Below are 16593 nucleotides of genomic sequence, written 5' to 3'. Positions count from 1 at the left end.
CAGGTTTACAGGTTGACAGACAGACAGGTTTACAGGCTAACAGACAGGTTTACAGGCTGACAGACAGGTTTACAGGCTAACAGACAGGTTTACAGGTTGACAGACAGACAGGTTTACAGGTTGACAGACAGACAGGTTTACAGGCTAACAGACAGGTTTACAGGTTGACAGACAGACAGGTTTACAGGCTAACAGACAGGTTTACAGGTTGACAGACAGACAGGTTTACAGGTTGACAGACAGACAGGTTTACAGGTTGACAGACAGACAGGTTTACAGGCTAGCATACAGGTTTACAGGTTGACAGACAGACAGGTTTACAGGCTGACAGACAGACAGGTTTACAGGCTGACAGACAGACAGGTTTACTTTAGTCTTTACTCTGGTGTTCACGTCTTTATTTCTGTCTTTACTCTGCAGGGAAAATGATTTATAGGACAAAGGAGCAGCAGAAATATTACAAGTCTGTTCAGAAACGTTTGATGCAACAGAAACCTGTTCCACGACCTCAGGTGGGTTCACGTATCATAATATAACATACAACTATATATATATATATATATATATATATATATATATATATATATATATATATATATATATATATATATATATATATATATAAAGTTAATACAGGTTAGTTAATTTGTATATTAATATAACATACAACTTTATATATATATATATATTTTTATATATATATATATATATATATATTTAAAAACTAATATAGCCTATAAACCCTGATCCAGTTAAACAAGAAGCATGATGGGAAATGATGTGATGATTTGAATCACGCTGAATTAAATGAAGCGTGAAGTCAGTAATGCGGATCATAAATCATATTCTTGATATTTTATTTTCATCGGTGTTCAGATGGAGAAGATACTAAAAAGTGTTTGAACTCAAAATAAAGTGAACAAGTGATAATAAACTGTTAATAAATCCATGAATCCTCTAGAACTGCTTCCAGGCCCGGCTCTTCGACCTGGTGACCGGCCGGCCCTTCAGAGTCTTCATGGTGGTGATGGTCTGCCTGAACCTGGTGACCATGATGGTGGAGACGGACCAGCAGAGCGACCAGATGGAAATCGTTCTCCACATGCTCCTCCTTGCCTTCATCTTCATCTTCGTGGCGGAGTTCCTTCTGAAGGTCGTCGCGCTCAGACAGCACTACTTCACCGACGGCTGGAACATCCTGGACCTGGTGGTGTTGGCCTACTCCTTCTTGGGTGAGTTTCCTCTGGCGATGCCGTTTTCTTCTTTATTCAAAGTACAAACATTGGGAGGATTTAACAGAATTCTTTTGTTTTCTTCAGGCAACAATTTGTATTCATTTAATTGATTTTCAACCCAGACAATTCCCAGTTTATTTTCTATAGCCCAAAATCACAAATACAAATTTGCCTCAAAGGCTTTACAATCTGTACACATAAGACGAAATGAAAAGCAGATTTAAATAAGTGAGTTTGAAGTGTTTTGAAAGAGAAGAGTGATGCACAGAGGTAACGGGGAGAGAGTTCTCCAGCAATGGAAGACCCTGAACCCCCCAGGGGCCCTTGGACAGAGTAGGGGGGTCAGGAGGTTGGCGTCAGATCTGAGGTTGATTGATTAACTGATTAACCGGTTGATTGATTGATTCATTGATTCATTGATTGAGCGGATGTTTGATTTGTTCTGTCTTCAGGTTGACTGAATAAACTTGCTCAAGTAAAGTTGGCGATTCATTTATTTTAAGAAAGAAGAAAAATGGACAGAGGTTGTATTTCTAGTTACAGCACGAGGGATTGTTAGAATATAAATATTAACTCAAAATGAAGGATTTTGAGTTATTTATATGTCGGCACACTCTTTAAGGGACTTGGAAATTGCTTTTGCAGTTGTGTTGCTTTGATTTAGTTTCATTATTGTTTTTTACAATACATGTAATTGTTTTTTATCTCTCTGTCTCTCTTTAGGCATTGTGTTGAACGACTACTTTGAGAAGTACTTTGTCTCGCCTGGTTTCTTCATCATGCTGCGAGTGGTTCATATCTTTCGTCTCCTCTACTGGGCCCAGGGTATCCGGAAGCTGCTTAATGCCTTGCTTCTGTCACTTCCTGTCCTTTTCCACATCAGCCTCCTCCTCTTCATCCTCATGTTCACCTCCTCCATCTTCGGCATGTTTAACTTTGCCTACGTGAAGAGAGGGTACTCGATCGACGACATGTTTAACTTTGAGACGTTTGGGAGCAGCATGATGTGTTTGTTGATGATCACCACGTCAACTTCATGGGACGGTTTCCTGATTCCCGTCATGGACACGCCGCCGGACTGTGACGCCGACATGGAGAACCCAGGAGCCGCGATCAGTGGGAACTGTGGCAGCCCGACGGTCGCCATCGTCTTCTTCGTTACCCACATCTTCCTGACCCTCCTGCTGGTGGTCCACCTGTACATCGTGGTCATCCTGGAAACCTTCGAGTCTGAGGACGGCGAGCCACTGAGCGACGACGACTTCCAGATGTTTTATAAAACCTGGAAGACGTTTGACCCAGAAGCCTCGCAGTTCATACAGTACAGGTGAGTCCTACTTCCTAGAGGACAGGTGAGTCCTACTCCCTACAGTAGAGGTGAGTCCTACTTCCTAGGGGCCAGGTGAGTCCTACTCCCTACAGGAGAGGTGAGTCCTACTTCCTAGAGGACAGGTGAGTCCTACTTCCTAGAGGATAGGTGAGTCCTACTCTCTATAGTACAGGTGAGTCCTACTCCCTACAGTACAGGTGAGTCATTCCTGCTACAGTACAGGTGAATCCTTCTTCCTACAGTACAGGTGAATCCTTCTTCCTACAGTACAGGTGAATCCTTCTTCCTACAGTACAGGTGAATCCCTACAGTGCAGGTGTTCCTCTGGACAAGCCTTCGTATTCTGTTGTGGACTCTGAAGGACTCTAAAGGAGTCTGATGGACTCTGAAGGACTCTAGTGGACTCTAATAGACTCTCCTGTGTTCCACAGTGAGCTGTCAGATTTCTGCGATGCTCTGCCGGATCCTCTGAGGATTCCTAAACCGAGCCCCATCACACTGGCCCACATGGAGCTGCCTCTGCTTCCTGGAGACAGAATCCACTGCTCAGACGTGGTCCAAGCACTCGTCACTCAGGTGACTTTTTCTTCTTTTAAACGATCATTATTATTATTAATATTATTATGATATTATTATTATCATTTGTATTCTTATATTTCATATATGTGCAGGTGTTGGGTGACTCAGGAAAGATGAACTCTCTCAAAGCTAGAATGGAGGAAAAGTTCATGGCCAACCCGCCCAAGGTTTCACAATATTCTATTCTATTCTACATTACATTACATTTCATTAGCTGACGCTTTTATCCAAAGAGACTTACAATAAGTGCATCCAACCATGAGGACGAACTCAGAACAGCAAGAATCAAGAAAGTACAATTTCACCTGTATGGGGGAACAGAAACTTTACACCAGGTACCAACGACCCTGGTTTTAAGTGATGGGCAGACAGAGGTATCGCAAAGATTTCAGATTTGTATGATTGTGATAGTCATACTCTTTTAAGTTTTAATGAGATCAAGCTCAAGTTTAGCATAGCTATGACACACTTTGTCAAGTATCTCCAGATAAGAAGCTTCATAACAAAGAAACAGAACTCTGTAAATCTCCCCTACCTAAACTCTTTAGAAAAAATAGTTTTAAACCATCATGGATCAGCTGGACTGATCTCAGAGTTTGACCACACCATCGTAGCTGCAGCAAAATAATCCTCTGAGGACAAAAGGCTAGCATGTTGTTCAGACCTAGATGAGGAAATCACGGTCGAAGAGTGGCAGGACATGTGTCTACACGGTCAGGTGCAAACAATAAACTCTAGATTCAAACTACTCCAGTACAAATGGGTGATGAGAACGTACATTACTCCAGAGTTACATCACATTTACCCCAATACACCAGGTACATGTATTAAATGTGGTAAACACAAAGGTAGCTTATCTCATTGCCTCTGGGAATGCACTCTCATCCAAGACTTCTGGAAAGAGATTCATATCTGTATCAACGAACAACTTACATTATGTCCAAAACTCTGTCCACAGGCGAGCAAACAAAAGTGGAGAGAGGGACTGCTGCGGTGCCTTGCCCTTGAGAAACTTACTTATGTAGAAATATAACACCTTTGCAAATATTTGGGGCAAAAAAAATAACATGCCATTGATATTGATATCTCTATCTGAAATGCCTATACGTTATATTTTTGTGCCTTGTCTTGTTTTGTCTTGTTTTGTTTTGTTCTGTTCTGTCTTGTGTTTGTGCATTGTGGAAAAGACAACAATACAAAAACAATGTAATAATAAGAATTGCTCAAAATTATAAATTTGCTTATATATACTTTACCTATTGATTATCATCAATGATTTATATACAACTCACCTGTTTAAATTATATTGAAGCTTAATTAAAGTTAGACATAATAATGGGCCTCTTTGTGAAATGACCGTGATAAGAGCTGTTTGAACTCTCTCAATGCTGAGCAAAGGTGCTCCTCCCATCATGGTAGCTCCTCCTACCATGGTAGCTCCTCCCACCATGGTAGCTCCTCCCATCATGGTAGCTGCTCTCATCATGGTAGCTCCTCTCATCATGGTAGCTCCTCTCATCATGGTAGCTCCTCTCATCGTGGTAGCTCCTCCCATCGTGGTAGCTCCTCCCACCATGGTAGCTCCTCCCATCATGGTAGCTGCTCTCATCATGGTAGCTCCTCCCATCATGGTAGCTGCTCTCATCATGGTAACTCCTCCCATCATGGTAGCTCCTCCCACCATGGTAGCTCCTCCCATCATGGTAGCTGCTCTCATCATGGTAGCTCCTCTCATCATGGTAGCTCATCCCACCATGGTAGCTCCTCCCATCGTGGTAGCTCCTCCCACCATGGTAGCTCCTCCCACCATGGTAGCTCCTCTCACGATGGCAGGAGCACCTTTACTCAGCATTGAGAGGGTTCATACAGAGACAGTACTTTGGTATGCCAAAGAATCCACCTGACCTAATGGATGATTATTACTTATGGTTGCCTACAGACGTCGTGTGAACCAATCAGCAGCCCCCTGCAGGGACAACAGGAAGCCGTGGCGGCGACAGTGATCCAGAGAGCATACAGGAAACACGCCCTGCAGCAAAGAGGCGATGAAGAGATGGCCGTCCAGTCTGTGAACAATGGTGGTGGAGGATCAGCTTTACAGTGACTTGCTCCTCCTCACTGCTCCTCCCTCTAATGCCCACAACTTCCTGCCAGATGAGAACCTGAAGGACTCTATCTTCGCCTGTGGACCAGACCCTCACATCAGAGACGACCCAAAAGAAAGTTTGCTGAATCGATTCTGCGCTTTTCTTCTGGCTTTGAAAACCTTGTTCCTGCGTCTTCATCGCAGAGCTTGGTCTTTGTTGGTATTAACCTTTACAAATATACTAACTACTAATTCAGTTTATGCTCAGCACTCATATAACACTTATTGTGATTGTAGTCTATTCGTCTCAGAAGAGGTGATTCATAATGGGATTTCATGTCAGATAAGATCCAGATCTGTCTCTGATTACAGGCTTTATAACATTTTATAACATAACATAGGAACATAAACATAACTAACATTTGTATTATTAATGTACTATAAGCATTACAAAAACTAACAGTAGTTAACAGGTGTTATACAGATGTTCTACAGGTGTTATACCGGTGTCCTACAGATGTTATACAGGAATTATACAGATGTTATACAGGTGTTATACAGGCGTTATACAGGTGTTATACCGGTGTTATACAGGAATTATACAGGAATTATACAGATGTTATACAGATGTTAAACAGATGTTATACAGGTGTTAGACAGGTGTTATACAGGTGTTTTACAGGTATTAGACAGGTGTTATACAGGTGTTAGACAGGTGTTATACAGGTGTTAGACAGGTGTTATACAGGTGTTTTACAGGTATTAGACAGGTGTTATACAGGTGTTAGAAAGGTGTTAGACAGGTGTTAGACAGGTGTTAGACAGATGTTATACAGGTGTTAGACAGGTGTTAGACATGCATACATGCAGCCAAAAAGTACAATGTCTCCACCTGATCAATTGATTATTGGTTATTAACCACATGCTCTTTTAACGTACTTTTACTGTCCAAGTATCCTATTTGTAGAAACATTGTGCCCCTAACTGTTGTACTTTTTTATACATTGTTACTTTGTTATAGTCTACCGTTTATATGGCATTTTGTTGTGTCTATCTATCTTTGACATGTGTAATACTAAATAAATGAAGCTCAAACTATTTATTTATTTTTTATTTATTTGAACAGGGACCGTACACATCAATCAACCCAGGGGTAAATGTGTCAGTCTTAGCTAAGGCTAAATTTCAACCGTGGCCAGATATAACAAGCCATCACTAAAGGAAAGAAATGGTTATAACAAAACATCAAAAAAAGCAATAAACATACAGGTTACGATCAAATATATAAATAGGCCTCATCATAAAATCATAAAAACATCATAAAGATCAATAAACATACACACATTTTGTACACACAATCATTGAGGAGGGAGTCACGATTCATGCTCACACACCTGATTGCTAATGAGCCGGTTCTTTAGGCTGTGTTTAAAAGAGGGATATGTTCTGCTAGTGCGGATCTGCAGGGGCAGGGCATTCCAGAGGTGTCCTGCTTTTACTGAGGATGCAGACTGGCTAAAGGAACTGTTCCTAAAGGGGATGACACAGTCACCTCTCTCCACAGATCTAGTTTGTCTACCACTCTGTGTGTTTTGTTTGATAAATTCACCAAGTGGGAGAGGAGCCATATCATGAAGAACTTTTAAAACATGACACATATAGGAGAATTTAGTGATGTTATCCCAGCTCAGGAGACTGTGTTTCCTTAGAATTGCACAGTGGTGATAACTCCTGGGCTTTTTATCAAGTATTTTAAGAGCCTGCTTATGAAGGATTATAATTGATTTTAGAGTTGTGCTGGTGGCTTGAGCCCAGCTGGTTAGGCAATAGGTCAAATATGGGACGATCATTGCATTAAGGTACAGCTTTGCAGTATCTATGGTGAGATTGTTTCTTATGTATTTGAAATTAAACAAATGAAATCTGACAACTTTTGCCACGTTTTTTACCTGCTTCTAAAAAGAAAGGTTTGAATCGAGGTAGATACCTAGGTATTTATATTCAGGCACTATCTGGAGCCTCTCACCAGAGACATAGACATCCGGCTCAGGTGAGTTACAAGCCGTCTTTGTGAAAAACATACAGACCGACTTTTTCACATTTAGGTGTAAACAGGACTCTGAGAGCCATTTTGACACATTGACCATTGTATCGGTGAGTTTAAGTGCAGCCTGTTCATTGCTTTTTGCGTGGACATAAATCACTGTGTCATCAGCGTACATTTGAATATCACATCCCTTACAAACACTGGGGAGGTCATTTATATACAAGCTGAATAATAATGGTCCCAAAATCGAACCCCGAGGGACACCCACTTCATATCCTAGCGTAGGCGATACAGCCTCACCCACTCTAACACACTGGGTTCTTCCCTCAAGGTAGGACTTCATCAGCGCTAGCGATTCAGCTGAGAAGTTGAAATGTGACATTTTCTTAATCAAGATATTGTGGTTAACGGTGTCGAAAGCCTTCCTGAGGTCAAGAAATACTGCTCCTACTACTCCCCCTTTATCCAATTTAAGCTTTATCTTCTCAATGAGGAAGCAGTTGGCTGTGTCAGTGGAGTGCTTGGCTCGGAAACCAAATTGCATGGGATGTAGCTGGTGAGGATAGCTGGGAGGATGCTGATGGGCCGATAGTTGGTAATATCGGTTTTATCACCCGATTTAAAGATCTGTGTTACAATGGCTGCTTTCCATCCTTTAGGGAACACACATTGCCTGATGGAGTTGTTGATCATGCTGGTGATCGGGAGGACGAGAGGGTCTCTATGTTTCTTAAGGAACATGTTGTCAATACCATGCGCATCTTTTGCCCTAGAGTTCCTGAGCGAGCCCATGAAGCGAGTGACTGTAGCATCAGAGACCTCTAGGAAGGAGAAGCCAGGTTCACCCCCAGCTACAGGTGGCAGATCAATTGAACCGATGCTGGAGCTAGGGGACAGGGCCTTCACTGAGTCAATAAAATAGGAGTTAAAAGCTGTACACATGATTGCTGCATCTTGTGTAAGGCAACCATTTATCTTAACTTTAAGCTGTTTCATTGAACCACTGTTTTGTTTACCTGACATCTTCTGCAAATTGTCCCATATTAATTTGGAATTACCATGTGCTTCAGTAATAATCTTAATAAAAAAATCTGCCTTTGCTTTTCTAAATTCTTTGGTCACTTGGTTTCTCAACTTTGTGAATATCTGCCTATCCGTTGCCAATTTAGATTTAAGAGCTACTTTTAGTGTGTAATCCCGCTCTTTCATTAACTTCCAAATATCACCATTTAGCCATGGAAGTGTGTTCTTCTGACTTGATTTAGATTTTGCTTTCTTAAGGAAACTCCTAATGGTGCTCTGGATTGTGGACAGGAATATGTGGCTATCATCCTCCACACTTATACCGGATAGGAGATTAGTCCAATTGATTCCGTTTATAGCATCCTCGAATGCATTTAGGTCACCTTTGGGAATTCTTAATTGGTGTGACTGTCTAGTAGCAGAAATATTAAATTGTTTCTTAGAGAGCTTTCTTGTTAACAGAGTCAGATTATGGTCAGACATTCCAGTTACCATGTTGTAGGTTTTGGTTATTCTTTCTGGCTTGTTACTAAAAATCAGGTCAATCTGGGACTGTGAAGAGTGAGTTATCCTTGTGGGGCCAGTCACTAGCTGGGTCATGTTGAGGCTATCAACTGTCCGTTTTAGGGACTTTCTTCCTGACTTATCCTCCCAGTTAACATTAAGGTCACCCAATAAAATAACTTCCTTTTCAGTGTCACACTCCTTTAGCATGCGATTGAGCTCATCATAGAAGTCTTTTTTTGAAGATGGTGGTCTGTAGAGGCAGATAAGAGTAAAGGACATTTGGGTTGACAATGACACTTTCAGGCCAATGCATTCTAAATTAATATAATTTGACCATTCAATCTGACTGCAATTGAGATGTTCTTTAACATAGAGCATTACACCTCCTCCTTTGCCAGCTGTTCTGTCTCTTCTGAAAGTATTCTAACCATTGACATTCAAAGCATCAGGGGGCGAATTCTTATGAAGCCATGATTCTGAAAGGCATAGGAAGTCCAAGTTTGAGTCCTCTAATAAATGTTTAATTTGGTCCATTTTAGGCAGAAGACTGCGAATGTTCAAATGCCCTCCTAACAGCCCTTTGGGTTTTGCATGCGCATCCCAGAGGACACGGGCATGATTTACAGTTCCAAACAGTTTGCATGTGCGCAATTTTCTAATCGCCGGGTTCAGACCTTCTTGCCTTGGTTTTCGCGCGGGTGTCTCATCCGTCGCACTCGCACACACTCCAGGGGAGAGTTCCCTCGAATGTTCCGCCACAGTTACCCCACACTCCTCGCCGACTCCTGCCCGTAATAGGCCCCACTCTCCGCAGTCGCCCCTCCGCTCCTGGCCTCCAGGCACGCTGACGGTCGCCACTCCTCCCCGCCGTCCGCGAGTCTCCCAGACACCGATCGGCGCCATACCAACTTGTCCGCAGTCGCCCCTCCGGTCCCGGTTTCCAAGCACGCCGACGGCCGCCACTCCAGCCCGCCGTCCATCGCCTCCCTGCCGTCCGCGAGTTTCCCCGACAACGATCGCCGCCACACCAACTCGTCCGCCCACCTCTCCGGGCCCGGCACTGTCGTCCCCGGGCCTCGACGCAGCCCCCGGACAGCAAGAGCTCGCAGGCTCAGCACAGACACAGGTAAAGCCAGCAGGTTCTCTGTTGTCCATGCTTACCTGTGGGAAGGTGTTGTTGCTCCCATGATCTGCCGTGTTTGAGCCTCCTTCCCCCGCCATCACGCCAACTGGGCCTGGGCATTGGTGTATGTCTCCGGATAATAGGAGGCATATCGCCATAATAAACTTGCATGCGTCAACATTCCGGTTGTTTGGTTTAGCTTTGGATTTATCGCGGTTGTACCCAGGGCAATGTGCCAAGGCGCTTATCAATATTGCTTTTCCGAAACCGAAATGTTTGTAATGATTTCCAATCGGACCTTGACTTTCCGTTGTCGATTTTCCATAAAAACACCCATTGTAAAAACAGTAGGAGGTATCAGTAAAGCCCGCACAATTTAAAAACATCACATAAGTGAGCACGGCTACTGCAACGCCGACACCTCCAGATGCCATTTTGTTTGAGGACAAGCTCTCAAGTGTCATTCAGCGATTACTAACCAAGGATCCTTGGTCCTTGTTCATTCTGGGAAGAAAGAGCAGGATGGAGAACAGAGAACGTTGTTCAATATTAATTTTAACTGGTGGATTTCACAAATAGATTATAAGACAATCAGAGGCGCTTGGGGGCCCACGGGCCTCTGATTGGCTGTCAGTCCTGATGAACAGCAGCTGGTGGATGGAAGAAATGTGAACAGGTGAGTGCTACAGCATGGAGGTGGTGGTTGGGCAAGGCTTTTTTGTCCATGTCAGTGAGGGCTGGGTGGAGAGCAGAGCAGATTGCATCCTCTGTGGACCGTTTGGCACGGTATGCAAACTGGAAAGGGTCCAGGGTGGGGGGGGATGTATTTGATGTGTGACATGACTAGTCGTTCAAAGCACCCCATGATTATGGGGGTAAGTACTGTGGTACTGTTCAATGTTACTCTTAACAGCTCTAGGTTGGTAGGCCGGAGACCAATAAGACGAGGGAGTGAATGTGTGGGGCGGGGTTGAGACACGGGGTAAGCTCAGAATAAACATGTCGGCTTTACTACACAGTCTGTCTCACGCACGTTATTAAGCGAACGCGACATGGTGTCAGAAGTGGTGTTTAGCTAAAGCAGGATATGTACAAGTTGTACTACTGTAGGGACGTAGGCAAAAGTTCGGAAGAAGTGTTCAGTGAAGTTAGATGAGTGATAACGAGCAGGACGGGGAAGTAGCTACCGTTAGCATGGCGGCTAACGCTCCCAGCGCTACGTTTAACATCCAGCCGCCGGAGCCCTTTGATTTTTCCAAGCCGAACGACTGGACAAAATGGATTCGGAGATTTGAGAAATTCCGTCAGGCAAGCAACCTGTTTGCAAGCTCCGAAGTCAACCAGGTGAATACCTTGATATACTGCATGGGAGACGACGCAGATGACGTCTTGAGAGGCTTAAAACTAAGCGCTACAGACCAGCATGTATACACCAAAATGAGAGACAGATTGGAGTCTTTCTTCATTGTTAGAAAGAACATCGTGTATGAGCGCGCGCGGTTTAACATGCGCAAACAGGAGGCAAATGAAACAGTTGACGGTTTTGTAACTGCCTTACATGCATTAGCAGAGCACTGCAATTATGTGACATTGCATGACGAACTAATCAGAGATAGGATTGTAGTGGTACTGGCTGATGCAAGGCTCTCCGAACGCATGCAGATGGAGAAGGATTTAAACCTGGAAAAAGCCATTAATATGGCAGGACAATCAGAGGAGATAAAAAAGCAACAAAACACATTGAGGAGTGATGCCAGTAGTGTAGGGCAGATGGATGCATCCACTGTGGACAGAGTGTTCAAAGGCGGGAAGCAAAAAGAGAAGCCCAGGTTTAACAGATACAAAAGTGATGGAGCAAAGCCACACTTCGGCAGCCAGAGTAAACAGCCACATAGTTCCCAGTGCTACAAATGTGGTGGCTCACCTCACCCTAGACCTGAGTGCCCTGCCAACGATGCAAAATGTCATTCATGTGGGAAAAAAGGTCACTTTCATGGTGTCTGTCGTGCAGGCGGAAATGTGGACGGTATTGAGACGGAGGAGGAGGATGAAAGTTTCTTCCTGGGTTCTGTGATGTCCGACGAAGCTGCATGGACCGTTAACATAGGAATAATGAACACCACAATCAGGTTCAAACTCGACACCGGAGCGGATGTCACTGCTGTGTCACAGACTGATATGAACCGCATATTTTCCGGTACGCAGCAGCCTGTTCTCCAGAAAGCAGAGAGACCTTTGCTTGGTCCGAGACGGATGCCACTGTATGTGTCAGGGTTCGCCAGTATGCAGCTGAGAAGTGGAGTCAAACAGTCCATGCAGAAGGTTTATGTGGTTAAAAATCTGAGTACGCCCTTGCTTGGATTTCCAGCCATTACGGCCCTTGGCCTGCTCAAACGTGTTGACGGCATAGATGTGGACACTCAAGTCGACGTACCCTAGACTGTGCAGTGGGCCAGGTGAGGTGAAACAGGCATATCACATAAAACTTAAACCAAATGCTGTGCCTTTCTCACTGAAAACCCCTAGGAGAATTCCCCTGCCGCTGGTGGGGAAAGTCAAGGAAGAGCTCCAGCGAATGGAGAAGCTGGGCGTCATCAGCCGTGTGGAGGAGCCAACAGACTGGTGTGCCGGTATCGTGGTCGTACCAAAGAAAAACAGTACACGCCTGAGACTGTTTGGGGATTATACTGGCTTGAATGGGTATGTGTGTCGTGAAAAGTACATTCTGCCGTCTGTGGATCAGTCCCTTGGAATGCTAGCCGGAGCAAAGGTGTTAAGTAAATTGGATGCTAACATGGGGTTCTGGCAGATCCCCTTAGCAGAAGAGTCAGTCATGTACACCACATTCAAAACACAGTTTGGGCGGTTCCACTTTAACCGCCTTCCCTTCGGCATCAACTCGGCACCCGAACACTTTCAGTGCATGATGGCGGAAGTCATAGAGGGGTTGGAGGGTGTGATCTGCCACATTGATGACTTACTAGTGTGGGGGCGGGACCAAGACGAGCATGACACTCGACACCATGCTGTGCTACAAAGAGTAGAGAAAGCAGGCATCACCCTGAATGTGGAAAAGTGTGACCTCTCCAAAAGCGAGATTGCCTTTTTGGGCCACATCATCTCAGCCACGGGCATCCGGCCCGATCCGAAGAAGACCGTGGCTATCACGGAGATGAAGGAGCCCACAAATGTGAGTGAGATGAGGAGTTTTCTCAGCATGGTCAACCAGCTGGGAAAATTCATTCCTCAGCTGGCGGAAAAAGACAAAGCACTCCACGACCTCCTCTCGAAAAAGAACTGCTGGGTGTCGGACACGGACCAGGTAATGGCGTTTAAGGAGCTGAAGGAGGCACTTACTTCTCCACCAGTGCTGGCCATGTATGACCCAAACAGGGACACTAGAGTATTAGCCGATGCATCTTTGTATGGCTTGGGAGGCGTTATTCTCCAGAAGGTGAACGGTGAATGGGGTCCTGTGGCTTATGCATCGCAGTCACTTTCTCCAACTGAACAACACTATGCACAAGTGGAAAAGGAGGCTCTGGGCCTCACATGGGCCTGTGAACGGTTCCGGGATTACCTCCTGGGAAAGCATTTCATCCTGGAGACCGACCATAAGCCTTTTCTCAGTCTTCTTGGAGCCCAAGCACTGGATCTTCTGCCGCCAAGAATCCAGCGCTTCAGAATGAGGCTCATGCGCAACTCATACACAATCATACATGTGCCAGGGAAGTCACTCTGGACAGCAGACACACTGTCACGTTCGCCTGTGAAAGCAAGCATGTCCCCAGATGAAAACGAACTGATGGAGAGCACAAACATATATGTGGACTTTATCAATGAAAATCTGCCTGCCAGCCCCTCATACATAGAAAATCTGAAAGAGCAGCTCAATGCTGACAATGTCTGCTCACGGGTCATGATGCTGTGCAGAGAAGGATGGCCAGCGCATGACAAACAGGAATCAGTGCTGAAAAACTACTGGCTAGAGCGAGCCACACTCACAGTGGAAGACGGTTTGCTCCTAAAAGACTCACGGCTGGTCATACCTGCAATGCTGCGGAACGATGTGCTGGCCAAGCTGCATGAAGGACACCAAGGTGTCGTGAAATGTAAAGCGGGCGCACGCCAGTCTGTATGGTGGCCGGGAATTGGTCAGCAGATAAATGTCATGATACTCAAATGCAGAACATGCATACAAGAGAGACACAATCACAATGAGCCGCTCATGGCCTCAGAGCACCCTGACCGACCATGGCAGAGGTTGGGGGCGGACCTCTTTGAACTGCTTAGTAAGACGTGCTTACTTGTCGTCGACTACTTCTCGAGATATATTGAGATTGCTCATCACTCATCTAGATGAGATCACTCATCTAAAGGCAATCTTCGCTCGCCATGGCATCCCGGAGGTAATGATGTCAGATAACGGACCTCAGTTTTCTGGACAGGCCTTCGCCTTGTTTGCAGCTGCATACGGATTCAAACATGTCCCCAGTAGCCCAAAGTTCCAACAAAGCAACGGCGAAGCAGAACGGGCAGTCCAGATGGTGAAAAACCTTCTAAAGAAGGCAGATGACCGCTACCTGGCTCTACTCGCTTATAGAGCCACTCCTCTTCAGAATGGATACAGCCTGTGGATTCAGCTTCTCAGGGCCGACGTTTACGCACCACGGTGCCAACAGTTCCCTCTCATCTGGACCCTGCACTGCCTGACAGCTGCGCACTGGCTCGGAAGGAAAAGGAGAAGAGGATGTCAGATGCTGCACATTTCAACAGGCGCCACCGTGCAAAAGTGCACAGCGTCTTGTCACCAGGAGAACATGTATGGGTCACCAACGCTAAGACGTCGGGAACTGTGATCCAGAAACACTCTACTCCTAGATCTTATTTTGTGGATGTACCTCAGGGGGTGGTGAGACGTAACCGTCTGCATCTGATACCTCTACAAGAGCCTACACAAGAGAGGACATCACCACAGCAGCACATGTCAGAACAGGCTTCCATGTCACCTGCTGTGACACCTCCATTGTTACCTGCAGAGTCTCCCCCTATGAAATGAAAGAAATCTTTGAAATATATGTTGAGTTATTGATGTGTTATGGTGTCATGGTTATGTTAAGGCTTAGTTGAAGCTAATAAGGTTAGTTAAAACATGTGATGTTACAATGTGAGAATTCAGGGAACTGCAGTTGTTTAATTAATACACTTGTTTCATACTAGTTCCAATGCTCACCAAAATGCCTAACATTGTTTTCCTTACAGGGTTCAAATGGTCTGATGGGAACAACAGTTTATTCTTTGTTATCTTAAAAGGGAAGATGTGGTACTCTTCAATGTTACTCATTACAGCTTTAGGTTGGTAGGCTGGAGACCAATAAGACGAGGGAGTGAATGTGTGGGGCGGGGTTGAGACACGGGGTGAGCTCGGAATAAACATGTCGGCTTTACTACATAGTCTCACGCACGTTATTAAGCGAACGCGACAAGTGCCACTGGACGATAGTCATTAAAGCAGGATGGAGTGGATTTCTTCGGCACAGGTATGATGGTGACCTTGAAGCGTGATGGAACAACAGCTTGTCTCAGGGAAGTATTAAAACATCTGTGAAGACATCCTTAAGCTCCTCTGCGCAGTCTCTCAACACACGACCAAGATGTTGTCTGGACCTGTTGGCTTGCGGGTATTGATAGTGGAGAGTGTCCTCTTCACGCTGGCAGCAGACAGGCACAGAACCTGATGATGGGGACGAGGTGGAGTCTTGTGTGGACGAGTACTGTTCTGTGCTTCAAACCATGCAAAGAAGCTTTTGAGGTCGTTTAGCAGAGAGATGTTGCTGTCGCATGTCTGTGGCGCGGATTTGCAGTCTGTGATGGTCTGAATGCCCTGCCACAGGCTCTGTGACTCTAAAGCTGGGAGCCCTGTCCTCCAGACTCTGAAGCTGGGAGCCCTGTCATCCAGACTCTAAAGCTGGGAGCCCTGTCCTTCAGACTCTGAAGCTGGGAGCCCTGTCATCCAGACTCTAAAGCTGGGAGCCCTGTCCTTCAGACTCTAAAGCTGGGAGCCCTGTCCTTCAGACTCCAAAGCTGAGAGCTCTGTCCTTCAGACTCTAAAGCTGGGAGCCCTGTCCTTCAGACTCTAAAGCTGGGAGCCCTGTCCTTCAGACTCTAAAGCTGAGAGCCCTGTCATCCAGACTCTAAAGCTGGGAGCCCTGTCCTCCAGATTCTGAAGCTGGGAGCCCTGTCATCCAGACTCTAAAGCTGGGAGCCCTGTCCTCCAGACTCTGAAGCTAGGAGCTCTGTCCTCCAGATTCTGAAGCTAGGAGCTCTGTCATCCAGACTCTAAAGCTGGGAGCCCTGTCATCCAGACTCTGAAGCTGGGAGCCCTGTCCCAACCCCTACTACCAGAATAGTAATTCCCATGGCCCTACAGGATAGAGTTTTACAGCTAGCCCATGAAGGACACCAGGGCCTCGTCAAAGCCAAATCACTACTCAGAACCAAGGTTTGGTTTCTAGACATTGATCGCAAAGCAGAAGCAGCAGTATGTAGTTGTCTTGCATGTCAGGCCAACACACCAGTTTCATATAAAAAAATGTCCATTCTGGCAGAAGCTCCTTGGCATAGTGTTAGTGCAGACTTCTATGGACCACTTCCAACTGGAGA

General features: G+C 45.3%; 1 protein-coding gene across 1 annotated transcript in view; it reads left to right on the top strand.

The window, feature by feature from the left end:
- The window catches only part of LOC306741215 (sodium channel protein type 4 subunit alpha B-like), a gene marked incomplete at its 5' end in the record, with an annotated part of 32676 nt that extends 26362 nt beyond the window's left edge, over positions 1 to 6314 (top strand). Inside the window, 6 exons of the mRNA XM_079223466.1 lie at positions 414 to 512; positions 962 to 1232; positions 1959 to 2562; positions 2997 to 3141; positions 3237 to 3311; positions 5084 to 6314. Of these exons, the coding sequence (XP_079079592.1) occupies positions 414 to 512; positions 962 to 1232; positions 1959 to 2562; positions 2997 to 3141; positions 3237 to 3311; positions 5084 to 5248 (1359 nt within the window). The 3' untranslated portion in view covers positions 5249 to 6314. The remainder of the gene's footprint in view (positions 1 to 413; positions 513 to 961; positions 1233 to 1958; positions 2563 to 2996; positions 3142 to 3236; positions 3312 to 5083) is intronic.
- Between the last annotated feature and the right edge of the window lie 10279 nt (positions 6315 to 16593).

The sequence above is a fragment of the Taurulus bubalis genome (genome assembly GCF_910589615.1).
Source record: "Taurulus bubalis genome assembly, chromosome: 9".
NCBI lineage: Eukaryota > Metazoa > Chordata > Actinopteri > Perciformes > Cottidae > Taurulus > Taurulus bubalis.
This window is presented reverse-complemented; position numbering and strand designations above follow the sequence as displayed.